Genomic DNA, 27,038 nt, shown 5'->3' with positions numbered 1-27,038 from the left:
ACGATCATGTTGCCAGTCCTTTCCCCTAAGGATAGGTTGTCGCAGAGGATGCGGGTACATCCCATAAGGATTGATCAACGTCGCGCACTTTACGCTTTTTTATTTCGTCACAAAAGCAGGTGACCGTAGGTGTCGTGGAAGGTGCGCATAATTTGTGAGCTCAGCTCGGCAAGGCCAAAATCAGCGATTCAAGGACGAGGATCGGTTTCTTTTCTTCCCGTCTTTTGCCTCGATAGGTGAATTCTCCTACTAACGAAACCCATTAATACTCCAAATTTTTCATTTTTGAGAATTTGCGGGATTTCCTAACGAAAACTCGTTCGTTCAAAAGCGAACTTGATAAAGCTTAGGTGGTAAGACTCTGTTTCTTAAATTAACGTAAATTAATACTCATCTTCCCCAGACATACAAGAGGAGAACTTCATTTTAGGTAACTAAATTCCAGTAATTTGGAAAGCTGCCAAAATCATTAATTTGTCATCTATTCAATATCTAGTCAGAGTGAAAAGAGTATTTCCCTATTTTTTTTTCGAGAATAGAAATAATATTTGTTTTCGTGTTTGGATGTTTTTTTCTGGAGAGACTAATCGTTCAGACATAGTTCCCTTCAAATCGGGCCATCACGTCGTTCTGGTCGCTATTACAAAGCGTCCAAAACTCTTTCACGGGATTTGTATCTCTTACACAGAAGCAAAGTTAATTTCTACCAGGGCTAGACCGACATAACCTGTAGTGGAACCAACTCTTCAGATAGACTAAACTGATGAGAGAGGAACAGTGACGTACTTACGTGACCTAATAGGTGGTGCCATCCTTAAACATGGCTCTGCGCAACCTTCTCGATCTTCTGCGAAAGCTTGCACAGAATCAACTTATTTGTCGCTATACCATATTCTGCGAACCTTACTTCTCTTCTAAACTGCCTATCCACGCCGAGTGTCCTCAGTGTCCTCTTTGACCACCTCAGTCCAGAACTTCCAGGTGGCCAGGTGGCCTCTTCCAGCTCAAACAAACCCCTCAGAACTCGTTCAACAAAGCCATTTGCTGGTCTCTTACAAGTTGTTGATATCTTCCACGTGCCATCAACCGGTTCAATTCATCATTTTCCGCGTAGAGATCTCCATTGTGGGATACTCTAGGCCAAAAGTAGCCAAGCCAAAGCCACTTTTTTCCCGTACCATGAAGCCTCTCCATCACTGTAGATCGTGCTGACCAAGTATCCGATCTGTACATCACGATGGGTGAATTCCGAATAGGTAGACTGGCAGACTTGACTTGATTTCGTTGACTTCGTTGGTGACGGGGATCGGCCCACATGGATTTCTTTGAGGAGTTAAATGCAGAAATGGCCTTAGCACATCTTTGCTGAATATCTTTCTCATAGCTGCCATTGTTCTACAATCGATCAATTCTCGATCCAAAGTTGACAACATGCTAAAATTTTGTACTGCTTTCCGCGAATATAACAACATCGTCGGCGTACTCGAGTTCGGTCAGGGGGCGTCCTGATGGTGCTAGAGTGATATCGGCAGGACACTGGTCTACTGTTCTTTGCATAATGTCGTCGATGGCAAAATTGAACAGGAAGGGTCCTGCCACTGTCCTTTGTCTTACTCCAGTTACCACCTTAAACGATGTAGTACATCCGGCTGGTGTTCGAACTGCAGCAGTTGTCCGCTGATTTATGTCATCAGGTAGACGAACGAACTTTCCTGCTACTCCATCTGCGCGGAGCACGTTGAGAAGACGGCCTCGATGAGGAAAGTCGAAAGCGGTTTCAAGCTCCAGAAATGCTAATTGCATTGGCTCCGAATACCGCTCTTAGATTTTGATCACTCTTCTGACGATGAACACCTGGTCAGTCGTAGATTGGCCAAGAGATTCGTCGATAATTCCTAGGGTCCGTGACAGATAACTTCATGTGAAGGGGAATTATGATAACGTGTATCCACGAGTCAAATATCCTTTCATCTATCCATACTGAGCGGATATCCATCTCATGGATCCCAGACGGGGGAAGATATTTCAGGACTCCTGCTCTGATTCCGTCGTCTCCGTAAAATTTTCCTTTTTTCATCTTTTGGATGCAGACCAGAACTTCCGACTCGGTCGGTTGTTCCTCTCTAACCGCATATGTCGGTCTATCAACGTGCTCGAGTTCAGGAACTGACGGCAGCTGCAGGCTCAGCAAGGTCTTGAAGTGCTCCCTTTGGAAGAGTTGCTTCACCGACAACCAGCCCATTGGTTGTCGGTTCCAGGCGGTTCAGGATTTTCCTTGTGTTCTTGTCCTCCTATGCCTTTTTTAAACTCCTACGCTCCTAACGTCCATTAGTTTTCGCGATTTTTTTGCAACTGGTGGCGCAACTTCCTGCTCAGACGCTTTCCCTGGTTGAAATTGGCAGTGCTGCTTGTGGCGCATAAAGATTATACGTGGATTTTGTTTCCGCACATGTAAAGGCAAACTTGTACCGCGGCAATAGAACCGGGAGCGTTACCCTTGCAGCGTCCTGTATGTACTTTGTGAAGGATTCCGCAAAGCTCAACTTCTTTCTGGCCCCGTACTCCAACACGAATAGACGCACATTGGCGGAATTTCGTTCTGCATTCTCCGTCTTTCAGCCCTGCCATGTCGATTTTCGGTTGAAGAGGAACTCCTCGGTTTCCCGTCTGGAACCGTATCTTGAAGCTGAGAAGAAGTGGACAGTGGTCAGTGACGAACGCGACGTCCTAAACAACTTTAGATTTTCGGAGATCTGAGCGAGGAATGTTCCTCGCCAGAACGTAGTCGAGCTGAAGTTTTAGAGTCCTCATCTTCCGCTTGCGCTGCTCTTCAGGTGTGAAAAGGGTTGACCCTGCCGCGTGAGCTGATGGCGTCAATGACTCTTCTTAAACGTGGAAGCGATGATGAGGCCCGTCTGTTCACATAAGTCGATCAGACGGTCACCGTTGTCCGACGTGCGCACCGCTGGATAATACCATTTTCCTTGCACATCGAATTGTTGTTCGTATCCCACCTTCGAATTTGCGTCGATTCCGACATTAACCATCTGCATTCTGGGTATTTTAGACATTGATTGAGTTCATCATAGAAGACGTCCTTATTCTCTTCCTCAGTGGGTTCCGTAGGTGCGTGTGCAGTTACGATCCAAATTTACGTCTTTCGCGATCCCGCAGTCGTGCAAAGCGCATCTAGACGATGTTGAGCCAAATTCTTCCACCAGATTGTTGTAGTCGTTCCTCACAACTTTAGCGAGCCACTTACTTTCCTTTCATCAGCTTCGCTGCAGTATATGCTGTAATTTTCTATGCTGACGACGGGTCGATCTCTGATACGTGCTTCCTGCAACGTAACAAACGGTACACAGAGATATCGGAAAAGCCTGGACAGGGCAATTCGTTGGAGTTCACTCGATAGTGTTTAGCAGTTCAGCGTTCAGCCAAAGATTCCATGTTCTTTTCAGGCAGTTAACCTTTCAGGTAACGTGTTTTGGCAATGTGCTTGACGACAGCACCTTTTAGCAATGTAGATTTTTGCAATGTTAGGGACAGTAAACAAGAGATTCACCAACTTTTTTCGCCGTCCGAGGCAACGCAATTTTCCTTATCAACCTAGAAGAAAGACGTGCGAAAAAAGCCTCACATATGCGATTCCTTTTCCTAAGCAACTAATTACGTGCAGTAGAACGATGGCAATTCGGAATGCGTCTATGATTATGCAAGAGAGGGATGTTCTGCTGTTTATTCAAGTTATGTTAGTCGGACTGTGGATGCTGAGCGACGACGGAGCCCGCCTTCTATCGTGTAACAAGGTGCATCGCAGGGGAGACAGGATCACACAAAGATGTTTCACTCTCCACTCATTTTTACTCGTGTAGAGTTCCAGACATCGTTAATTTCGTGATACGCTGCTTTGAAAGACTTACCACTAATACTGAGACACATAAACATGAACAAACAATCTAACTTGCCGAAATTCGTAGGCGGAATTTCATGTATGACAAGCTTAACGTGGAAGATTTGTACAGTGCTTCTCACGTTCATCAGCTAATTGGCACACACTGCGACCATCATGTTGAAAAGAGTACGTAGGCTTCCTATCAGATCTTGCTCATTCTAGAGCTGGTTGCTATCGGTTGCTTTCAACAACGCAAAGCAACGCCAAAGAAAAAGGAATTTCTGAGGAACGAAAAAAGGAATTCCTTAGAACATTTCTGAGAAGAAGGAATAACAGTTTTTCTTCTCATTTGACCTGTTCTTCTTTTTTCTTCTTTTGTTCTTTTATTAATCATCTTATTATTCTGTCATGCTATATAATAACGCGCTTAGTCCGTGTGTGTGTGTGTGTGTGTGTGTGTGTGTGTGTGTGTGTGTGTGTGTGTGTGTGTGTGTGTGTGTGTGTGTGTGTGTGTGTGTGCGTGTGTGCGCGTGTGGTGTGTGTGTGTGTGTGTGTGTGTGTGTGTGTGTGTGTGTGTGTGTGTGTGTGTGTGTGTGTGTGTGTGTGTGTGTGTGTGTGTGTGTGTGTGTGTGTGTGTGTGTGTGTGTGTGTGTGTGTGTGTGTGTGTGTGTGTGTGTGTGTGTGTGTGTGTGTGTGTGTGTGTGTGTGTGTGTGTGTGTGTGTGTGTGTGTGTGTGTGTGTTTATCTGTGTGTCACGAAAATACTCCATAATGATGCAAAACTCCGCACCCGTAAGGTGTTGAACCATCGACATGCACTTGATAGGCGAGCACTCTACCTCTTCAAAATTGTCCAAACCTATGTGGAGATGCATCTTGGCTTTGATGAGACAAGTTAGTTTCTCTTATATGTTAGTGAGGGTAAATAAACTTTTATGCGAATGAATACTTCCTAATTTTTAAACTATCATGCTGTATAATAACGGGGGTATTCTGTCACGTGTGTGCGCCTGTGTGTGTGCATGTCTTAGTCCTTGACATCTCAAAGATATCCCAAAAAGAGGGGGAGACAGATACCATGGCGTCGGTTTGGTGCGCTGGAGCCCCAACGCGGTGAAATGGAGTCAGACGGGTCCTATGCCGTCGAATTCGTGGCCGGGAGCCAGATAATATCGGATTGGTGCGCAGGGGCCCCAAGTAGAATTGGTTTCTGCGGTTCCTTCTCATATCTATTTCCCAGCATGTCTTCCTGATGCTGCTAACATTCTTTCTTCAAAAAAGGAAACGTACGTACGAACGGCTGATTAAATGCAATACAGAATAGCCAACAGTTTAAGCGATCTGACGTAGAACGTTATTTTTATCACTACGATAGTGATATTCGCTTCATCTGATTTTAGCACATCATTCTTTGCAAATAGAAGAGAACGGAGGAAACTCAGACTTCGAATGATGTTTCTAAATTGTGGAGGTTTGAGAGAAACATAGATGTAAAATCAAGATCGATTGTTCTCCAAATATAAAATTGAGCGTTTAGAGAAAATCTTTCATCTGTGCTTAAATTTTCGGGTAAAAAAAATTGAAGGAAGCGTTGATAGAAAGAAGCAATTCTAATTTTACAAAAGTGTCATCAATGTTATTTCTTTTGGATCGGTGGAGCCGAGCGAAGCGAACAGCAAAAAAAGCCTGAGGTCCGGCTTTAGCCGGACGTTCAGGCTGGTATTGAATATAAATGACGTAAAATACTGCCGCTTATGTATGATTTCGCAGTTATGTAAATATGTAGTTAAGTAAGTCCTAATCGAGGTCATATATTTTCTGACGACGATAGATGAAAGTAGGAAAACTACAGATTTTTTTTAAGAGGGAAGGTTTTATTGATAATTGGGTATGGTCTCGTAAATCCTGCATCGAAAAGGGCATTTTTGTCATTGAAGCCCCGTGGCGGCCCTGTGCACTGCGCCGCGGATCTGGCTCGCTATGCGTTAATATCGGCTGTCAGGTGAGAATGCTTTTGCGTAAAATACCAATATTTTTTGTGCCTGAAACTGGATTTTGACTACCGAACCGAGAAATGCCACAGAAATGTGAAGAAAAGTCTACTGTAAATCTTCAGAGTTTTGCTCGTGCTTCCTTTCTGAAAGGGAAAATAGTTCTGAAAAAAGTGAGAACTTCTCACTAAGGAATTAGAAGATTGTTTTTTTTATCTTGATAGTTTTTCTTCAGAGAGAAAACCACAAATTTCCAAAAAAGTTGTCGAACTCTGTGATTGTGCGAAGACATGCATAGGTTGAAAATGATGAAAATTTCACTTATCAAGCGAATTATATATTTGTTGTCATTCGCTACGAATCGTTCATACTATTTGAGACTATATGACAAGAGTCAGAGTCTCAGATACTAACGAATTACATAGTCTTCCAGTTTTTGGAGAGCGTCATTATTGCAGGAGGTAACCTGAAGTACTTTTCAAAGGATGCAAAGATACATATCTGAAGATGGCTGTGGTGTTTAGTTTATTTGAATTTTATTTTGTAAATGAGCTGCCGTAACAATCCTTTTAAGGTGTCATCGTGGTGGTGATACAGAGGTATCTTTTAATTTCAACTTGTCCTCTGACTGACCACTTCAGCAGTTCGTTAGTGTTCCCAGATTACAAGCTGAATGTCAAAGAGTTGCTTATTTGTTAGCACTCTTGCTCGCTTTAATTGTCCTAGAATCGTGACCATCTCACGTAAAAGCTCTGAAGTTATTATTGTTTAGGTGGTATGAACAATGTAACCGTATTTTGTATTTTGGTCTGATGTTAATCATTTACTAGTGGAGTGGGATTCACGCACAGTTTTCTTTGTTGTGATATCACTTCATATCTTTTGTAACCTACCATTAATTATTCCTTACCATCTTTGACGTGATGACAATGGGTGCATGATTCCGTATGATTCGTGCTCATCTGGTGCGAAAATCCAGGACCATGAAGAGCTCTGCTCTGTTCTTGCAACAATGTGATCACTCCGTAATCCCTCAATAATCGCTCTTGCATAATTGTCAGCGCCATTCGCCTTAGAATATGTTATTTAGCCCAGTACGCAAGCCATCTAGTTTGTGAAGATAATGCTTCACCGAGATTGGGCGTTACTTACACTATTGGGTGTTCGATGAGTCGATTTGATCAAAAAATAAGAATAAGATTACTCTTAAATTAATGCGAATATGTAGTTGGAATAACAGAAGTTACTTCATTATGGTGCGCTGGTCATCATTCATCAGAGTGAACGTTTCCTCCGGATAAACTCACAATTCTTTCAAATATTTGCTAGGAAACAATTCACCATTACCAAACCCAGGTGATAGCGTTAGTTACCTTGTGAGTAATTAGAGTATTGCTTCTACTGAACGTTTTGTCACAAACATCACACCGATACTTTTTCGGATTCCCTCGTGCAGTGTTCTCGGCCTTTGAAAATCGGAAAGTTGGCACTGAGCGACATCCAAGAAAATCTGAATAAATCTTCGATGTTTTGGGCTTAAATCGGTTAATGACACTTATTCTTGTAACATTCTTTGTTTAGCGGCTTTAGTTTCTCGCTGAGATGTTTGTTGAATCCAAGAATAAAATATGCATGCATGTCACTGCAATAGAAAGCAGATACATAGGTTAGAACAGGAAAAATATTCTTGCCTTGCAATTGTTTGTTTTTACGTATTCGTAACAAGTCAAACTTTTTTCGAAGTCAAACTGCCCTTACAACATCTTTGTTAATTAACTCTGTCAAATGCACACTTAATACAAAAGATTTTACCTTTGTGAGAGATCTGCATCATAGCAGAATTATGTCGAAAATGTGAGAGGGCTCCGTAATGTACTGTCTGGCTCATAGCTTGAAGTTTTGAAAAGTATTCAAACGGCGAATGAAAGACGACCTTCTGAACAAATAGCATTGCTAATTAAAGATATGATTGTGGAATGTTTTGATAAGCTGGACTGAGTCATGTGAGCGTGAATTACGCCAAATGTTACAGAACGAAAATGCTTATAAGGAATTCATTCAGAGGGGCGTATATAAATGTACAGAAAGCCTGATATACGTTACAGTAGAGACGTGATTGCAACGAACAGCCAAAGGGAAGTACATGTACAACCTCTCAGATATTGATGGATAAACTGAGTAGTAGCTTGTGTTTTTTAACCTCTTCATCCCAGCTCTGTTCGCGGCAATTTGTACTAGTACTATATAATTTTCATCGAGTTTAGTGTTTTTTGTAGTGTAAAGTAGTGGGACTTACTTGTTGCATCGAATCCGGTACTAACTGTGTGCACATTTCGGAACTCTCATCTCGGTTACTTTCGATCACGTGTGAAATCAAACAAGAAAGACGACTGGTATCGTCCCCTTTCTTGCTGTTTTTGGAATCGAGCAAACTTGTCCCCATAGATGAGACAAGGAGATGAGCAGAAGGAAGACTGAAACACTTGTATGAGTAATAGGCCTAGTGATACTGAATTCGGACTCACATTTTCCACGATTGATATAAGTTCTTTCAACAACAAAATTTGGCAAATTACCCTAGTTAGGCAAGAAGGACTCCGCAAAAAGTTCCACATGAAGTACTCATTGGGTGTATTCAAGAAATACACAGCTACAGTAGGGCAGCCATTTTCAACCGCAGTGGTACCATTTAATTATTAAAATTGGTTTTCTATAGTAAACAAGGCTCTGGAGAGAAAAATATTTTCGCCAAAAACGTGAGATGAACAAACACAAGAGGTGAAGGAAGTCGGCTACACCAAGCTGGATTGAAGAAAGACCAGCAGAAATTAAGAAATGCTACTCAACACCTTCAATCACGAGGAGGTGGTGAAGACAATTAACTGTCCAAAGTTGGAAGCAAATGGAATGAAAGATAGCAATCATTTGAATTGAAAGTGTGAAAATGTAAAAGTACGTTTTGGAAAAGAGTTTGGCTTTGTATGACCTCGCGATCTTTCGAGAATTAGAAATATCTTCTGTACCTTTCGTTGGAGTGGTCCATGTTGTCCTCCGCTGGGTTATTCTTCTCCAATATCGAATCAATTGAAAAACAGCCGCTGTTTTTTACTGTCATGAGTTTTCTGGAATGTGCGCATTGCAAAAATGTTTCTTGTTCGTATTACCACACAATTTTATAGTTGTGGTAAAATAGAGCTATATTTGTTCTGCTGTTCATTAACAATAAAAAAAAACCTTTCTAGTCAATAGAGTGATTGCACCACTGAATTGGTCCGTGAAAGGTGGTTGAGAAGCAATGAAAGCAAGTGAGAAAAACTCACCGTGGTCATAAAAAAGGAGGATCTGCAAATCTCCAGAAAAGAAGTCCGGCAGTGACTAGACTGTGTTGTAGCACTGTGTAGTTATACAAAAACTGGATCTAGAGATTAACCAGCGGCATGTGGCAAGAAGACACTAACACCAAGCACTGCTAGCAACTACCGTATTCTCACATGAAGGGCGGAGCCTACCGCATGTTTCCTCCACAGCCGTACTCTAGTGGCCTGCACCTCTTCGGTCCTCCTAATATGTCTTCCACTCTTTTCGCGTGAATAATTGATGAAATAGATGATACAAGGGATTAAATGAACAAGTGACTCCTTCGACAGCCCAAATATTTGGGTGGATTATGGTAGAAGGGGTAGAGTGGAGAGTTAAATCTAATTTGAGGAGTGTGGTTGCGTACTGTATCGCTCATTTGCTTCATCTGATTATACGAGTTTGGAAGCTACCCGAAGAACTTGCTTTTTACTTTACCTTCCCGCTTTTTGAGCAAAAACTGACTTGACGTAGTAACTGCTGCTGTTTTGTTAATATAAGTTTTTATTTCTCATTCTAACGCAAAAAACAGTCATAATGGCGGTATTTCTTGGTTGGGTATCTGCAAAGCCATACATCGACACATAGCCCTCCTTTATATTTAACAATTCCGTAATCCTCCAGAATGTAGGTGTAAGATCTGGCTGAGATAATGAAGTAAACAAATAATGGGGAATCCTTCATCCAGATTGCATTTTAGGCTCGCATTATTGAGCACTGACATCATGTGCGGTTATTATGAACGTAACCTACAATATCTGTGAAGCGAATCTCTTTCCCACAAATACATTGGACTAATTGCTCCCTCTGATTGGAGCACCACTAGTGAGCTCCGTGTGTACAGCTTATCATTTCGTCGAAATTGTCATGGGAGTGGAAGGTGTGCAGAGGCCACGATCGGTCGCACTTTTTAGAGCTTTTAAGAGCTCCATGGGATAGAATTACCCTGCATGAAGGAAAAGAGGAAACTTTTCTTCTCTTAGGCATATACAAGTGAAATGAAGCGCTTTAAAAAAACAATCACAAAACTAACGTTGAGCTATGAACGCACAACGGCTTCTTTGGAACAATGCGAGAAAACGAAAGTTGGAAAATGTTTTAGACTGTGCTTCAACTCGCATCCCTCTGTTCCTACACAGATTTCGGAAGCAGCTATCAATAAAAACAATCGGACGCAGCTCTTCTCGCAAGCCTCTTCAACAGATGTACAGCTGTACTTATATCATATCATATCTTGAATTCCACCAGCGAGGAGCCAACTGAAACCTTTAAGCTTATTATGTCTGTGTATTCTCAATGAAGACTACAGGTGCATCTATCAGCTCCAAGCAATAAGTAAGCGCCTTCGTCAAACGTTCAGTTTCCAGTATTTTAAGCGACTTTGACACTTTTCGACTCGTTGGATAACATTAGTCACTCCCAATAAGATGCGATTCAAACCATGAAAAAGTCCAGGCGACTCGAGTGCAGAAAATGTGCAATAAAAGTGAAGTGCTCTAGAGAACATGACAAAACCTCCTACAAACGAAAAGCTAGTGTGCTGAGAGTCGAAAATTCCTCTACTGAGTATAAGGGGTTCGATCGACTGGTGTACATAGGTGATATAGCCTTGTAGAAGCTTCTCATTTTCTCATTTTTTATTCAGTAAGAGAACAGTTGATTGGTTACACAATTTTAGATGTGCCAAAAACTAATGTGCTTTTGTGCGAATTCAAATTCCTTTTTATCTGGAGATCTCTATGCTCTTTGATGATAATGATCTCTATTCTGCAAATCCGTGATTGAAAACTTACACCACAATGGGTACCAAATTGCAAACTGTTAATAACAATCATCGACTGAGACTAAAAATATAATAAGGAATTATTTGGTTTTCGAAACTAGAGAAGAAGAACAACTTTATTATCCAGTAACCCCAACAACTAACCATATCTAGAGCTCGAAATTTGAAGGACGCGATCTGAAACACTGATGAAGTGCACCATTATGAGTAAATATTGCCCTTTAGATGAAGTGTTAGCGGTCATCAATTCTCTTACGATGGCAGGACGTCTTTATAGCACGCGATGATGTTTATTAATAAGTCACATATCTTGCTTCTCGCCCCCCTCCCCTCGAGCCTGAATTTCAACGAAAGTGCTGAGGGAGCGTCAGCGCACTGCAAAACCAAGTTCTTAACATGCACTTTCATTTACAAAGCGCTTAAAGGAATTATTTGACAACATTGAGAGGTTTCCGCTAGAATCCGATGCAAATGCAATGTGGATACTTGCAAGTGACCAAATTATTACAGTTACTGGTTAAATGGTAGATTTTCAAGTGAGGTACTAAAATATGTATTTTAGTTTTCATAGATCAGTTCCCTCCTCAAAGGCAGAATAAGCAAGCTAAATATTTAGGAAAAGCACCAACAGAAAATTTCGTTTCGAAAGCGGTAAGCCTCTATCATATTGCTCAATTGTAAAAAAAAAGGCAATGATCATTTCGGCTGTTTTGGAAGACCACAATAAGGTGCGATGTCTTGTAAGAAGATAATGAAGTGTAGTGGAAGTAATATTGAAGATTATTTCCAAAAACAACAAACAATAAGTAAAAAAGACGGTGAGAGGTGAGGTAATACATAAGCCGGAGAAATAAAGGATATAATGTTGACATGTGTGATAATGGATTTCTGTTTGATGAATTACGAAACGTCTTGATGGATCACCTGGCCGTCTCATGCTAAACAAATACTGACCAATAAAGACTTTGGTTGTTCTTCTCTGCTATACTGATACCTTTACTGTTGATACACAACTATGTATGTTTATCACTTGTAATGGATCATTTCTCTGCTACCATTATATTTTCAATCCTACGCTGAAATTATGTACTGTTGCAGGAGACAGTTTTTGTTTGTTTCCAAGAGAGTAGCTGGTGACATTAGCTAACTACGACAGTAATGAAGTCATCTAAACTATCCAGAAGACTAGGGATCGGTTCCACTCTAAAAAATAATGTTCTGTAACTTTAAGATGTTCCACAATACACACTCATTCGACGATCTAGTTTAAATTCATTCTGTACTTACAAATATAGCTAGAATTAACAAGGATACATCATATTTGAAGACAGCGCTCGCGGTAATGTTTGAGTTTGAGATGTCTGCTGCAGTGGGCATTGACTGTATAATCGGGGAACACGACGACCGGGAGCATGAGCGGGCAAGGGTTAACGTATTTTCATAGTTTTCGCTGGCTGAATTGTGAAAGATTTTCCAAACATCTTTCCAGTTTGTAGGGAATGCAAGATAGCTAAGATCTAACTACACATAACTGCCAAGATTCCCAGCCAATGGGGTGCCGAGTGGAGAAGGAGCAGAGGAAGAAATAAGGGTCGAAGCCGAGGATTTGTGTAACGCGTAGACGACGACAGAAATGTAAGAGGGTGTCGGTTGTCCTAACGAATGAGTACATGTCAGAAAAGTGAAACTGATTTAAAAAAACGGAAGAGTATTTCAAGAAGTTAATATCTGATGAAACCGTGGTAATGTTCTTTTAGTGATAGGTGTGCGCGAATCAGGCTAGTGCAGCAAATCTCTCTGAAAGAGAGATGTTGATGATTGCGTGACTGGGTTCATTTATAAACTCACGATTATAACTTAACTTGACTTGTCTTATTATAAAACTAAAGCAAGCCTATTGTATGGTATTATTGCATGACTGTCAATGCTATGTTAACGGAAACTGGTCCTTTTTTCGTTGTCCACGATTAGTATACAGTTAGGGAGAAAAAATATTGATACTTTGCACATAGTAGGTGATGAATTTCGAGAAAAGTTTTTGGGCCGTAAATCGTAAGTAGCAGATGGCATTTCAAAGCGGACACGGAAAATCTGTTCTTGCAATTTATGAGAACCAGTGAGTGCAACCTGAATAGAAAAGAAGGGTTCACAAAAGCATACACAGATTCTAGCGAGATTCCATTAAGTTGCGCAGCCGGTGAGATATTCCTCAAAAACCGCACGATCGACCGATGGTTCGAATCTGCCCTGGTGCCAACCAAGCCTTTCAACTATCGGGGTCGATAAGTTGCTTCCAGACTCACTCTGGCATGATAAAAACTCTCAATTGGCACATCGGCTAGAGCCCGCAAGTCACTGCATAGACCAGTTACACGCTCGTATGCCACAAACGATTTAGAATTGAAGTGAACATGGTGGCCCATCCTAAGTGGATTGATTGACGCCAGACACTTTACCCCTCACACTTTATCCCTTATAACTATTATGGCAAAGCTAAGAGTGCGAAGAAGTTTTACCATCCTATGCAAATTTTCCTATTATGTCTGTGCGTTGTCGTGGTAGGAAGTATTTTATTTTAGTACTCGATAGAGTACAGTTTTACAGTTTCATGTACACGTTTCTTTTGCGGTTTAGAAGAGAGGAGAAGGTCAATGCAAAAAAGAGCGGACATAGGGAACAAATTACGTTTAGAAAGATAGTGAAACATACTACACATACATACTTTACGTACATACATACTTTCTAAGGAAGATAAAGCCGCATATACTAATCTACAATGAAGTACTGTTCTCTAATTATGTCGTCGAATCCAGATGATTTCTACGTGATTCCTTCACCATGTACGGTTCTTCCACACAGTCACACTTCAGTTAAGTTTTTGTAATAATTCTTTGCTGTTTTTTTTCAAACTCAAAAAGGCGGGAAGGATTTGAAAGTATTGTCAGAATCGTGAAAGTTCCACCTTCCATGAATCTTGGCGCAACGACTGCAGCTTGTCGGCAATAAATGTGGAGTAGAAGCCAGGATTGTTTTCACTCTTTACTACGGCTAACATTTCGGCGTTGCAGCCCTCTTCAGAGCCTGGAAAGTCAGAACATTTGTAACATATCATTCCAAATGCCTCATCCAGAACAAGTCACCATCTCATAAGAGATCACATGCGAAACCTAGAGCCTTGTCTTGGTCTTGTCTTGGTCATGACTATGCACGCTTCCTTTCTATTAACTTCTAGATCTTTAGCGTTCAAATGGGTGAACTGCGTTACGATCTGCTAATATCAAAATTGTCTTCGACAATAGTACCAGATGTTGTCAGAAAGTCGACTTTCGATTCGCAAAGCCTCTTCGACCCAATAAATATGATTGAATCTGTGAAAAATCATGTGAAGATCAAATTTTAGCCGATTTTACTGGTTTTCTTATTGAAACTGAAAAAAAACAGCAAAAACGAAAATGCCAATTCTCAAATCAGTGAGAAGTGGTAGACGAAGATAAACGTTCTAAATGTTAAGACGAACAAGAGTACGATTATATTAGGTTGTTCGGATATAAACGAGACTTTCGAAACTTTACTAATTTCGAACAGCAATTTGGACAGTTTTGGTTCCATTTTGTTCCTGGCGTTTTCCTGTATATTTTCTTCTTTGTTTATTTTTGATTTCTGTAACATTTTTTTTATTTCATAAAAATAAAAATTTATTTATTTATTTATTTTTATTTCTATTTTATTGAAGATGTGATTTCGCGAAGTCAATGCTACAAATGGTTTCAACGCTTTGAAAATGGAAATGAGAGCTTAGAAGTTGAAGAACACCGACGTCGTCCTCAAGTTGTAGACGACGAATTACTTAAGAAGGCGATCGAGTCTGATCCGACACAAACTACAAGAAAACTTGCCCTAGAGTTCGGATGTTCGAATTCGACAGTTGACAAGCATTTACATACAATCGGGAAGACAAATCGGTGCGGCAAATGGGTTCCTCATAAGCTGAGTGATGAAAATAAAGCTGTCCGTAAATCGAAAAATATATCGAAGAGTTGGGCTGGAAAGTTTTGCCGCATCCGCCGTATAATCCGGACTTGGCTCCTTCAGACTACCATCTATTTCGATCGATGCATCACAGAGAAGAAGTTCAACAATATCGACGAAGTCCGTTCTTGGGTCGCATCATACTTCGACTCACAGCCAACCAAACTCTTTGAGGACGGCATCTACAACCTGCATTATCGATGGCGAAGCGTTGTTGATAGTTGTGGAGAATATTGTTTGGGATAAAGACTTGTTATAAAAATTTTTTGTGATGTTTGAAAGTTTGAGTCGAAAGTCTCGTTTATATCCGAACAGCCTAATATTACCTTCGCCGAATACAATCGGTCTTCCCAACGAGCATAGACCGCATTTACTTTGAATTCATCATCCCAATCTGACCGCGAGACTGCGCCAGCGGTCTTGGATTGGCGAAAGAATACGATAGCAAACTGCATTTAGGAAATATCAGTTATTAAGTAGAACTACCTTGCGCGCTCAATTATTCATGCGTCTGCGCGTCCTTTAGCTTACGCCTTAGGACACATAAACATGTATTTTTTCTTGTATTTTCGCTTTTGCTGTTCTTGTTTTTTGCTGAAATTTGATCTTCACATGATTTTTCACAGATTCAATCATATTTATTGGGTCGAAGAGACTTTGCGAATCGAAAGTCGACTTTGTGACAACATCTGGTACTATTGTCGAAGATAATTTTGATATTAGCAGATCGTAACGCAGTTCACCCATTTGATCGCTAAAGATCTAGAAGTTCTATCACCTAAAAATAAATTCCCCCCCCCCCCTCCGAAAACTGTTGTAATTACCCCTAAATGGTTTAAATAGGTGTGATTTTGGTGCTTTCAAACATTACTCCGCACGTCTCCTGTATTCGTTTCATATAGCATACATATTTAAATAGAGCTCAACGAGTCGATTCCGTCTGTGTAAAGATTTCGAAAAAAAACCTATTTTTTTGGAGGTTCTGAACAGGCGACGATAGCCGACGGTGCCGCCAGTTACTGTCTGCTTTTCAATGTTCATGCATAGTGTTGTAGATATTTCGTGAGTTGCATCATAATGTTGCGTCTTCAGCACCAGAATTTCCTCATTTTAGAATAACATCGTCATTTGCATGAAAATAGAGGTATGGCGGGATGATACGGCCTCATCCAAAATATTTGGCGTGTTCGAGAATGCAGTGCGCAAATTGGAGTAACATAAAATGTGACCGGGATTTGGTGACTGCAGCTGCTCGGTCTTCTTTGGCGCTGATGACATTATTTTTATAAGATCAAGGACCACCCATGTAGAAGGATGTCAGACGTAATGTTAAGGAATTGTATTGAGAGAATAGTCTGCAGCTAAACCTGGAGAGAACAATGTTCGTAAGGAAGGGTCGGGTCTTTTAAGTCTATTCACCCTCGCATATATTCGATCGCTCCATCTATGTATATCTATGTAGGTTGGAAGATCAATGGAAGAGTAGAGTCCTTAGCGCAGTGGAAAGAAATTGGCAGCATCTGGAATGATACAAGCGTGAGCATATAGCGAAGAAGATGTAGAACGCCACATTCCGCTCTTACTTGTTCAGCACCACAGTCATTCTCCAACCGTTGACGGATGTCTCAGAAACCTTGAATACCTCAGACGAAGAAAAATGTAGTCAGCATCGTAGAATCTCTCGTCGAGAGAATAGCTCTCCACGAACTCTTTTTCACTGAAGTAAAAAAGAATTCGTATAGAGTCAACGATCAGGGAAGTAAAACTGGTCGTGGATTTTAACGAAACCGGTGGAGCTGTATTAGATTGTCGGGAAGGCCATTACTACTTTTTTGTTTTGTTTTTCAAAGGTCATTTATTCATACAAGAAACAAAGGTCAATCAATGATATGCTGTTGCTTTGTTCGATACTCTTTTGCCATCATTTAATAAGCTTCATATTTCCTCTTTCATAGAAGGATCTGTCTTTGTCCGCAAACGTTTTTGAGTTCATGAAGAACCTAAACGTCGAGTTTCTTCAGATTGTCATGAGTGCTTGAATGATGGATGTTTGATGTTTCTACAATCTCTTGCGTTGTGGATTTGACTTTGAGTGCCTTCTATGTTCCAGTTTTTTTCTGGGTTTTTGCCGATTGGAATTATCTCGCTAAAGAAGTTTTCGCAGGAGACAAAGTTGAAGCCGTCCAAGCTCTCCTAATTCTGAATTTCTGGATTGTTGAGTGGCTAGGATATTTGAATTCGCTTTTGCAGCTACTATGCTATATAGTGACGCGCATAGTCCGTATGTGTTCGTGTGTGTGACCAAAATACTCTATACACATGCAGAACTTTCTACTAATGAGAACTGAACGAGCGCCACACACGTGACAGTCGAGCACTCTGCCACTGAGCCACTGTCGAGAATTGTTCGCATGTATGTGAAACACGTGATAGGACAGGTTTCGTTTAGTCATGTGTTGGAGAGCAACCTCCACAACGGTTTACCTCATAGTGGCGTGGAGGTGGCGTCGAACTGCGATGCACAGCGGAGGTTCGTCTTCCGGCAGGGACTCCCAAGCTGAGAAGGAGTTCGACACATCCGACATTCCGACTTCTCAGAGTCGGAAGCCTAGCTAAGAGTAAACCACTGCTAAGATTCACCATCGTCTTAGCAAAATGTCGCAATGTGGCTCCAGGATCCATATAGGTTGGGCGGCAACCTGTGGTGAAAGTTAAGCTCGCCGTGCCACGGCTGCTTAGTCTGGGGAAAAGTCTTATTGCCACTCCAGCATAATCACTGCCTCAGTACCTTGCAGTCTGAGACATCGGAAGGTGCGGCGACCGGTGAGAGGCGATAAAATCTCAGGTTGCTCAAGACTCAGGATTTGATTTTGGACCAAGGCGACACACGCACGACTCGCCATGGAGACTGTCTCTAACTGTGTACTTACAACGCGAGAACAGTGTCCGCAGACGCTGACTTACATGCCCTTCTGGGAGCTGCAGAGCGTATCAAATTTCATGTGATTGCTCTGCAGGAGAATAAGTGCAGAAGGAGCGACATAACGGCAGACGAATGACGGCACACTCGTCATTCGTGGAGAGAAGGTTCCGTCACGAAATGTAGGCGGTGTTGGTTTTGTTGTGCACCCATTTGTCGTCCATCTTCTCGATTCTCACGAGATCCTGTCACTTCGTCTAGTCATTCTTCGCCTCCGCCCTCTGCGCCAAAAATCCATCGTTATCATCAACTGCTACTCACCAACATCAGCAGCTGATGAATCCTGAATTGGACGATGAATGAATTGGACGCGTTTTACGAGGACCCGGAGAAAGTAATCCGCAACGAAAAGTCTTTCTACAAATTCGCCGTCGGGAACTTCAACGCCAACAAGGAAAGGCTACAGAAGAGGAGTACAGGATCGGAAGATTTGGACTGGGGACTGGAATGAAAACGGCAATCGTCTCGCCGAGCTGCTTCTCGCCGCTCGCCTCTTTCCATCTTTCATGAAAATTCTCTCTTCATGAGGAAATATCATCGTCGGTGGTTATGAGAATCGCCCAATGGTGCGATTCGTGTGGAGATCGACCACATATTCACCAACCGCAGGTGGTGTCTACTTGACGTCTCGGTAGTACCATCCTTTTGTAGTGGTTCTGATCACCGTCTCTTTCGTGCGAAAATACGACTTAGCCACGTGATGGAAAAGAAAATCTGCTATTGGCAACGGAGCAAGAAAGAAGTCTACGATGATTGCGTACTCGAGGACTCCTTGTCCCAAGGTGACTGGCACATCGAAGAGGACGCAAACGTGGACTACGAGACGCTGCTCAGAGGATTACGAGTTGTGCTGAACGTGCCTCGAAGCCACGCACGACAAACTTGGATAGAATTTCGAAGATCACCAAGGAATGTTGGAAAGAAGAAGGACTTTGAAGCTTCGAGCGAATGCATCGCACATTAAGCGGTTAGTAGCAAACACTAGCTGCAGAAAACCGTTGCAGGAGGATCTCTTGAAATACAGGCAGAAAAAGATTCTGGAAGCAGCACAAGGAAGAACGAGTCTAAACAAGTGCCGCAGGGATCTCCGCGAATATAATATTCCGCTAGAAGCCTTGCTGAGCGAAGGCGGGACTCGCACGTCTTTTCGTCGTGAGATGGAAACCATTACGAAGAGGTTCTACTTGAACCTTTTCCGTTCATCAACTCCTGTGTCAAGCCCGATCATCCCCACTGGTGAACTCCACCACGGATTCTCTCTTCGGAAGTACGAGTCGCTATCAAGAGATGAGACCTGACACAGCCCCGGACCTGTTTTTATATCAGCAGACTTTCCTCGGGTCTCGTGGCCACTTCATGTAGTCTTAGCGGCGCACACGAAACACGAATTTGTTGAATGACATCGTGACAAACAAATACTTATGCACTGCTAGTTTATATCGAAGACATAGGGCATGAAATGTGTTAAATTATGAGATGTGTGGAAGTATATGCATGTTATTCTTTTCCCTGGAGCATCTTTTTGAGATAATTTTTACTTATGTAAAGTTACATTGGATACATTGGATACGGCGTTGATCAGAGAGCAATAGGTAGGCGGGGTGTAGGTGATCTCAGGCGGTCGTGGAGAATGTATAGCTGGCGGAGCGGCAGTCGTAATTACGCGGAGGAGCGCGGTGCTGAAGGGAGGACAGGAGCGGTCAGCCGGTTTTCACGGGTACCTCTTGTCCCGCACCCCACATGACGTTCTACAATAGAATCGCTAATTCTTCGACAGAAGACGAAAAAGACGCTGATTCACGTCTTTTTCGCCTTCTTTCATAACTCGCCTCAATTTGATCTTTATTATAAGATCTACACATCAATAGATTTGTTAGCGCGAGCTCTACTAAATGAATGTATTTGTATTAGAACTTTCAAGACCTATTAGAGAAACAGTTTTTGAAAAAATTACTTGCGGGTACACATTAACAAGACTGAGTCCGAGATAATGCGTCCCGAGGATATGTGATTTTTGACGTGAGCAAATGTTTCAAAAAGTGAAATGATGGCTACATATTCGTAATCTACATAATATTGCGAACAATTTGATATCTCTCACAGTTATAATTCCATGACTCTAACAAAACGCAAACCTAATTTGTTAGCGATTTACGAACTGCCAAAAATCAGAGTAAAAAATGCGAAATACTGAAGTTGTCAATTTAGCTGCAAAAAACAAAAAATCCTTTTAAGCTGGAAACTCAAGATACAAGGTCATCCTACAACAAATAATTTCCTTGCAGATTTTGTAAGAAGACAATTTTTAAGCTGGTAATGTCGGTCGTTCTTGGAGTTGAAACACTTAGTCAACTTAGTTCACTTTAGTCAAATTTCAAAATCTTCAGAATCACGGAATTATAGCTGTGAGAGATATCAAATTGTTCGCAATAGTATGTAGATTACGAATACGCAACTATCATTTCACTTTTCGAAAAACTTATTCACGTTAAAAATCATATATTGTCGGGGCGCAATTATCTCGGACTCAGCCTTGTTAATGTGTACCCGCGGGTAATTTCTTTCAAAAAAACTGTTTCCCTGATAAGTCTTGAAAGTTCTAAATACATTCATTCGGTAGAGCTCGCGCTAACCAATCTATTGATGTGTAGATCTTATAATAAAGATCAAATTGAGGCGAGTTATGAAAAAAAAGGAGAAAAAGATGCGAATCCGCGTCTTTTTCGTCTTCTATCGAAGAATTAGCGATCCTACTGTACCTCCAGAAAGAAAAGGTTATAGACCAGTGGAAAACTCACTTTAAATTCTGAAAACTCGCACAAATGGAAGAATCACAGAACAAAAGATTTAATGGATCTTGAGAATTTTATCAGACGAACAAAAAATATTCTCAGTGAAATTCAATGGTATTCATGTGCTTATTTTCGGTAGCAAATAAGCACATGAATACCATTGAATTTCTCGACAATTTCTCCTTTTTTTCCTTTTTTTGTATATGTTTACAAGGAACTCAAATTAACTGCATAACACACCAGATTTCCTCACATATCCAACAGCAGCAGGTAGTTTATTCGAACGCGTAGATATTTCCGTGAAGCAAGGACGAAATTTCTAGAAATTTCGAAGGAGACATCACCTTATTTTTTGATGTGAATCTTTTCTCTGCATAATAATGACATCAATAAATTTATGCTATAAACTGCTACTGCTATAACTGCTGTATACTTAAAAAAATTCTTGGCGGTAATCAATCCGTTTGGGATGCGCCAACGCATTCACTTCAATTCAGAATCGTTTGAGGTTTACGAACGCGTGCCTAGCCTATACACAATGACTTGCGGCGGCTACTCGGTTTATTAAATCTGTATTTTTTCCTTCCACAGACGTCTGAAACTTATTTTGTAGACCCTGGAGAAATGAAAGGGTTGGCTGGCCTCCGGATTCGTTTTCGAACCATCGACCGTGCAGCCGAAGGGAAATCTGCTCACTAATGTGTTTGTGTGTGTACGAGTTTATATGCTTTCCTCTACGCTTGCGTACAACCCAAAGCAACTGCACACTTTATCCATCGGCCGTGTTTTCAAGGGTACACTTTATTCCATGAATAATGAATTTCTTGCGATTATTTTTCCCTGCGCAGAGACCCCAAACTTTCTACTTCTGGGTCCCACTGGTGTTCTGATCCTATCCGGTGCATTCACGTGGCTTAGCCAACAACAGCTAGCAGTCTGTCCCATTTCTTCTGGTTACCCTAAACCTACATACGTGAAAAAAAAACCTCTGATAGATGTTTTAATCTAAGAAGATTCGGATAAAACGAGGTTCGAATGAAGTTCAGGTGATCGAAATGAGACTTCTCCATGTTTCTAGGAAGGAGATTTTGGGAATTTCCCACATTCTTTCACTTTCCACCCCTGGGAACAAATCTTCATCGGGGAACAAATGTCGAGATTTGAACCATCTATAAAGTTTTTTTTAAATAAAACGAATCACGGTTCAACATCCAGGGAGAAATGATAGCTTTTAGGGGAACAGAGAGGAATATTCCAGCAGTTTCTTGAATCCTGTTTCAAAACACACCTGAAATTCTTGTTCAAAAGCATTTTTTCTAAACTCTACGTTGTTGCCTATATGTATGTATATAGCATTTTCTTCTTAAAAATAGAACTTTTGATGCAATTGGGTCAAATTTTAATTTAGTTCGAGTGGATAAGATTTTTTGTCCTATGAAGACACTATTATTCTCGGATTCGTTGCATTTTCATGCTATACTATTTACCGAGCGTACTACTGTGTGTGGTGACTTCATAAGAACTGCAGTATGTCCCCAAATATCATTGTTGCTTTTTCAACAAATTTTTTTAACCATTTTTATCCAAAAGAAGGGTGACTGAGAGGACCTCCGAAACTACCGTCCGATATGCTTGCTGAGCGTGTTATAGAAAGTATTCACTAAGATCATCCTCACGAGCATATCTAGGACGCTGGATGAACCCCAGCGTCAAGAACAAATTAGATTCCGTCAAGGGTTGGTTTGCCGGCAATACTGCCTGCCCCTTGCTCTAATCTTCGTTGACTTTGCGAAAGCCTTCGACAGCGTAGAAACGAATGCAATACTGTCAGTGCTGGTCAATCAAGGCGTGGACGCGTCGTATGTGAGGACATTAGCCAACTGCCAAGTGCTACCACTAAGATACAGCTTTCATACCGCCCCCTCACCATACCCATTACGACAAGGCGATACTACATCGCAGAAGCTGTTCACGGCTGCATTGCAATGGTTAATGGAATCACTTTCTTAGGAAGAAAGGGGCATACGTGTTGATGGAAGATTTCTCTCGAACATTCGTTTTGCGGACGACATCATTCTTTCGAGCACTACAAATGAAGCAAAAACAATAGTCAACGAATTGAACGAAGCAGGGAAGAGAATAGGACTACGAGTACACAGAAAGAAGACACAGATGATGAAGAACGCCTACTTCGAGGACGGAGGAGTACAACTTGAAGGCTCCCAAATCGTGGAAACTTCGTCATACGTATACTTCGGACGTTCTATGAAAACAAATAGAAGAAAGAACTGAATAGAAGGATGAGAGCAGCATGGGCAGCACTTGCATCCGTCAGGGAAGCTACGGACCAACTGACGGACCAAGATCTTCGTGCCCATCTGTTTGACTCGACAGTTCTTCCAGCGCTCTGTTACGCAGCGGAGACGTGGGCAGACACCGATGCCGCAGCTCCGACCCAAGAGGAATGCCATGTCCTTGCGACCCAGTGGAATATATATCGAAAGCAAAGCATAGATAGGGACGGTCACATTATGAGAGGAATCGACGATAGATGGACTAAAAAACGCTAAAGGGGACCCCAGAAGATGCTTAACGCCAATCTCCAAGTCCTCTCTTCTTGAAACCTCGGCATTTAATAGTGTATTTATGTTTTCTTGTTTTGCCAACGAGATTTAGATGAAACTTTTTTATTGGCCTGACGTTTCAACAAACTCGTCTTTTTCAAAGGCCTGAAAATGGTTCGAGGTCTTTGATACTATGCATATCCCATCAAACTCCTCCTCTCTCCTTGCCAACCCTCGATATTGTTCCAAGTACACCACCTTAAAAGGAAAACAACTGACCAGTTTCACCGGCTAACGGGGTTGGTAAACCACCACGTTCTTAAAGATTGTCACCAAGGCGAATGAGATCTGCGCACTGTGCAGTATCCTTAATTACCGGTGTCTGGATAACGTTAAGGAACTGCATGTGGGACAACCTTATAGCTCACAGAGTGTTACGAACGGCAAGAAGTCATTGGCAATTGATAAGCACTCATTTTTGTTATTCATGGACGGATTCCAGAAAGAAATCCAGAATGCTTCCAATGCTTTCCTAGCAGATATTTCTTTCTTGTGCGCTAATATCGTACATTTTATTTCAAACTCATTTCCATCATGCTTATCATTTTTGTAGTGCCCTAACGATGCTGTTTGTTTTTTTCAGTGGAGTACAAAACTTATTGCACTCTCTTTGGAAACATACTGATGTTTCTCGAAGGTAGAGTACCTTTTTCTTGCAGAGGTCATGAAAAAAAACTGGAAAATTGTGACTTATGATTTTTCTATCTTTCGGTTAATATCTTTCGTGGGACCGCGTATACGAGTCTGATTGCTACCTGCACGTGGTGGCCTTGCTTTAACTAAACACAATCAGGCGTTCGAGTGTAGGCATTGGGAACGTACGAGCTATACGCACTGTCATATGGCGAAAGATTGTCATGCGTTGCAAAAAGGTGCTGTCGTCTAGCACATCGCCAAAAGCCGCAAGGTCAAATACCCGAAGGGACCATGAAATCTTTGGCAACAACCATTCGTTTCGTCACGCTGAACTGCCTAACACTATCGAGTGAACTACAACATTCCGCCCTGTCTAAGCTTCTGCGATCGGCCCTTTGCTGCTCAGCAGGAAACACGCGTAAGAGGTCGATTCATCATCAGCATCGAAAACTACACCACATATTGCAACGACGCTGACGAGAACAAAGTAGGTGGGTAGCTATAGCTATAGCTATAGCTGTAAGGAGAGATTACAACAATCTGGAAGAGGAATTTGGCTCAACGCCGTCAAGATGCGCCTTTTTACGACTGCGGGATTGCAGAGGACGTAAACTCTGGATCGTAAGTGCTCACGCACCTACGGAAACCGCTGGGGACAACACTAGGGACGTTTCTATGATGAAGTCAATGCGTTGATGTCTAAAATACCAAGCCAGCAGGTGGTCATTGTCGGAATCGACGCAAATGCGAAGATGGGACTCGAAGAGCAACCCGATGTGCTAGGAAAATGATATTATCCAGCGGTGCGCACGTCGGAAAACGGTGACCGTCTGGTCGACTTATGTTACCAGACGGGCCTCATCATCGCTTCCACGTTTAAAAAGAATCATTGAAGCCATTAGCTCACGCGGCAGGGTCAACCCTTTTCACACCTGAAGAGCAGCGCAAGCGGAAGATGAGGACTCTAAAACTTCAGCTCGACTACGTTCTGGCGAGGAACATTCCTCGCTCAGATCTCCGAAAATCTAAAGTTGTTTAGGACGTCGCGTTCGTCACTGACCACTGTCCACTTCTTCTCAGCTTCAAGATACGGTTCCAGACGGGAAACCGAGGAGTTCCTCTTCAACCGAAAATCGACATGGCAGGGCTGAAAGACGGAGAATGCAGAACGAAATTCCGCCAATGTGCGTCTATTCGTGTTGGAGTACGGGGCCAGAAAGAAGTTGAGCTTTGCGGAATCCTTCACAAAGTACATACAGGACGCTGCAAGGGTAACGCTCCCGGTTCTATTGCCGCGGTACAAGTTTGCCTTTACATGTGCGGAAACAAAATCCACGTATAATCTTTATGCGCCACAAGCAGCACTGCCAATTTCAACCAGGGAAAGCGTCTGAGCAGGAAGTTGCGCCACCAGTTGCAAAAAAATCGCGAAAACTAATGGACGTTAGGAGCGTAGGAGTTTAAAAAGGCATAGGAGGACAAGAACACAAGGAAAATCCTGAACCGCCTGGAACCGACAACCAATGGACTGGTTGTCGGTGAAGCAACTCTTCCAAAGGGAGCACTTCAAGACCTTGCTGAGCCTGCAGCTGCCGTCAGTTCCTGAACTCGAGCACGTTGATAGACCGACATATGCGGTTAGAGAGGAACAACCGACCGAGTCGGAAGTTCTGGTCTGCATCCAAAAGATGAAAAAAGGAAAATTTTACGGAGACGACGGAATCAGAGCAGGAGTCCTGAAATATCTTCCCCCGTCTGGGATCCATGAGATGACTAAGATCGTCCGCTCAGTATGGATAGATGAAAGGACACCTGACTCGTGGATACACGCTATATTTCTCCTCCACATGAAGTTATCCGTCACGGACCCTAGGGATTGTCGACGAATCTCTTAGCTGCGTGTTATGTACGAGGTATTGAGCGTATCATCCTAGATCGACTCATTAAACATCGCGAAAAAATAACGCGCGACGAGCAAGCTGGGTTTCGTCCTCGCCGATCTACGATTGACCAGATGTTCATCGTCAGGGGAGTGTTCAAAATCTGCGGTATTCGAAGCCAATGCGATTAGCGTTTCTGGAGTTGAGTAAGACAAAGGGCAGTGGCAGGACCTTTCCTGTTCAGTTTTGTCATCGACGACATTATGCGAAGAATAGTATATCAGTGTCCTGCTGATATCATTCTAGCGCCATCAGGACGTCCTCTGACCGATCTTGAGTACGCTGAGTATGTTATATTGGCGGAGAGCAGTACGAAACTTCAACTTGTTGTGAACCTTGTGTCGAAGCTGGCTGCAGCCTGTGGACTATGTCTACACTCTGACAAATACAAGCAGATGTGGATCTCTTCGAGATCTCGAACGGGAATCAGAGTGGACGGACAACCGATAGAACTCGTCAATTAGTTCTGTTTCCTGGGCTGTACGCTGAAGAACAACGACAGCTATGAGAGGGATGTTCAGCAGAGATGCGCTAAGGCCACTTCTGCATTCAACTCCTTAAAGAAATGCCTGTGGTTGATCCCAATCACCAACGAAGTCAAGCTGCGAGTCTACCTATTCGCAATTCGCCCTATTATTACGTGGGGATCGGAGACTTGTTCAGCATATCTACGGTGATGGAGAGGCTTGATTGCACGGAACGAAAGCCGCTTAGACGGCTACTTGGCTACTTTTGGCCTAGGGTACGCCACAAGATCTTTACGCAGAAATTGATGGGTATACCGGCGAATGACACGTGAAAGATATGAACATCTTGCACCGCCATCGAAAGTGGCTAAAGTAAATCGCTTTCGCTTCTTTAGTCATATATTAAGGAGGCGGGCAAATCCTCTTGTTCAACGAGTTCTGAGGAGTTTGTCGGGTTTGAGTTGGAAGAAGCCACCTGGCCGAAAATGGAAGTTTTGGACTGAGGTGGTGGGAGAGGACCTGAGGACACTCGGCGTGGATAAGCA

General features: G+C 42.2%; 10 protein-coding genes across 12 annotated transcripts in view; 6 read left to right on the top strand and 4 right to left on the bottom strand.

The window, feature by feature from the left end:
- Positions 1-1,017: 1,017 nt before the first annotated feature.
- On the bottom strand, positions 1,018-1,317 carry RB195_024096 (uncharacterized protein; the record flags this gene model as incomplete). The annotated part of the gene is made up of 1 exon (XM_064211762.1): positions 1,018-1,317. The coding sequence occupies one exon, from the start codon at positions 1,315-1,317 to the stop codon at positions 1,018-1,020; it is 300 nt and encodes a 99-aa protein (XP_064067643.1).
- Positions 1,318-1,434: 117 nt separating this feature from the next.
- On the bottom strand, positions 1,435-1,803 carry RB195_024095 (uncharacterized protein; the record flags this gene model as incomplete). Its single annotated transcript, XM_064211761.1, has 1 exon — positions 1,435-1,803. One exon carries the CDS (start codon positions 1,801-1,803, stop codon positions 1,435-1,437), a length of 369 nt encoding a protein of 122 aa, XP_064067642.1.
- Positions 1,804-1,858: 55 nt separating this feature from the next.
- On the bottom strand, positions 1,859-2,242 carry RB195_024094 (uncharacterized protein; the record flags this gene model as incomplete). Its single annotated transcript, XM_064211760.1, has 1 exon — positions 1,859-2,242. One exon carries the CDS (start codon positions 2,240-2,242, stop codon positions 1,859-1,861), a length of 384 nt encoding a protein of 127 aa, XP_064067641.1.
- A 182-nt stretch (positions 2,243-2,424) lies between these two features.
- Positions 2,425-17,736, bottom strand: RB195_024093 (uncharacterized protein; the record flags this gene model as incomplete). 2 transcript variants are annotated; one of them, XM_013446107.2, is made up of 9 exons in its annotated part: positions 2,874-3,047; positions 3,263-3,380; positions 6,796-6,956; positions 7,259-7,395; positions 7,698-7,821; positions 8,182-8,359; positions 15,209-15,303; positions 15,381-15,503; positions 17,539-17,736. In XM_013446107.2, the coding sequence occupies 9 exons, from the start codon at positions 17,734-17,736 to the stop codon at positions 2,874-2,876; spliced, it is 1,308 nt and encodes a 435-aa protein (XP_013301561.2). The 2 variants fall into 2 exon arrangements, with proteins under 2 accessions (XP_064067640.1, XP_013301561.2); XM_064211759.1 differs by lacking the exons at positions 3,263-3,380; positions 6,796-6,956; positions 7,259-7,395; ... (3 more) ...; positions 15,381-15,503; positions 17,539-17,736 and adding an exon at positions 2,425-2,667 and having other exon boundaries at positions 2,737-2,885; positions 2,945-3,053.
- Positions 17,737-18,734: 998 nt separating this feature from the next.
- Positions 18,735-18,998, top strand: RB195_024092 (uncharacterized protein; the record flags this gene model as incomplete). Its single annotated transcript, XM_064211758.1, has 1 exon — positions 18,735-18,998. One exon carries the CDS (start codon positions 18,735-18,737, stop codon positions 18,996-18,998), a length of 264 nt encoding a protein of 87 aa, XP_064067639.1.
- A 4,128-nt stretch (positions 18,999-23,126) lies between these two features.
- On the top strand, positions 23,127-23,396 carry RB195_024091 (uncharacterized protein; the record flags this gene model as incomplete). The annotated part of the gene is made up of 1 exon (XM_064211757.1): positions 23,127-23,396. The coding sequence occupies one exon, from the start codon at positions 23,127-23,129 to the stop codon at positions 23,394-23,396; it is 270 nt and encodes an 89-aa protein (XP_064067638.1).
- Positions 23,397-25,609: 2,213 nt separating this feature from the next.
- Positions 25,610-25,981, top strand: RB195_024090 (uncharacterized protein; the record flags this gene model as incomplete). The annotated part of the gene is made up of 1 exon (XM_064211756.1): positions 25,610-25,981. One exon carries the CDS (start codon positions 25,610-25,612, stop codon positions 25,979-25,981), a length of 372 nt encoding a protein of 123 aa, XP_064067637.1.
- Positions 25,982-26,229: 248 nt separating this feature from the next.
- RB195_024089 (uncharacterized protein) lies at positions 26,230-26,490 on the top strand (the record flags this gene model as incomplete). Its single annotated transcript, XM_064211755.1, has 1 exon — positions 26,230-26,490. The coding sequence occupies one exon, from the start codon at positions 26,230-26,232 to the stop codon at positions 26,488-26,490; it is 261 nt and encodes an 86-aa protein (XP_064067636.1).
- Positions 26,491-26,591: 101 nt separating this feature from the next.
- The window catches only part of RB195_024087 (uncharacterized protein), a gene marked incomplete at both ends in the record, with an annotated part of 10,787 nt that continues 10,340 nt past the window's right edge, over positions 26,592-27,038 (top strand). Inside the window, one exon of one of the 2 annotated variants that reach the window (XM_064211752.1) lies at positions 26,592-26,768. In XM_064211752.1, the coding sequence (XP_064067633.1) occupies positions 26,592-26,768 (177 nt within the window). The remainder of the gene's footprint in view (positions 26,769-27,038) is intronic. The other variant, XM_064211753.1, reaches the window with a different exon arrangement.
- RB195_024088 (uncharacterized protein) overlaps positions 26,815-27,038 on the top strand; it is a gene marked incomplete at both ends in the record, with an annotated part of 402 nt that continues 178 nt past the window's right edge. Inside the window, one exon of the mRNA XM_064211754.1 lies at positions 26,815-27,038. This exon is cut by the window's right edge and continues 178 nt beyond it. Within this exon, the coding sequence (XP_064067635.1) occupies positions 26,815-27,038 (224 nt within the window).

The sequence above is a fragment of the Necator americanus genome, chromosome X (assembly GCF_031761385.1).
Source record: "Necator americanus strain Aroian chromosome X, whole genome shotgun sequence".
Taxonomy (NCBI): domain Eukaryota; kingdom Metazoa; phylum Nematoda; class Chromadorea; order Rhabditida; family Ancylostomatidae; genus Necator; species Necator americanus.
Note: the sequence above shows the minus strand (reverse complement) of the source record. Positions and strands in the feature narration are given on the sequence as shown.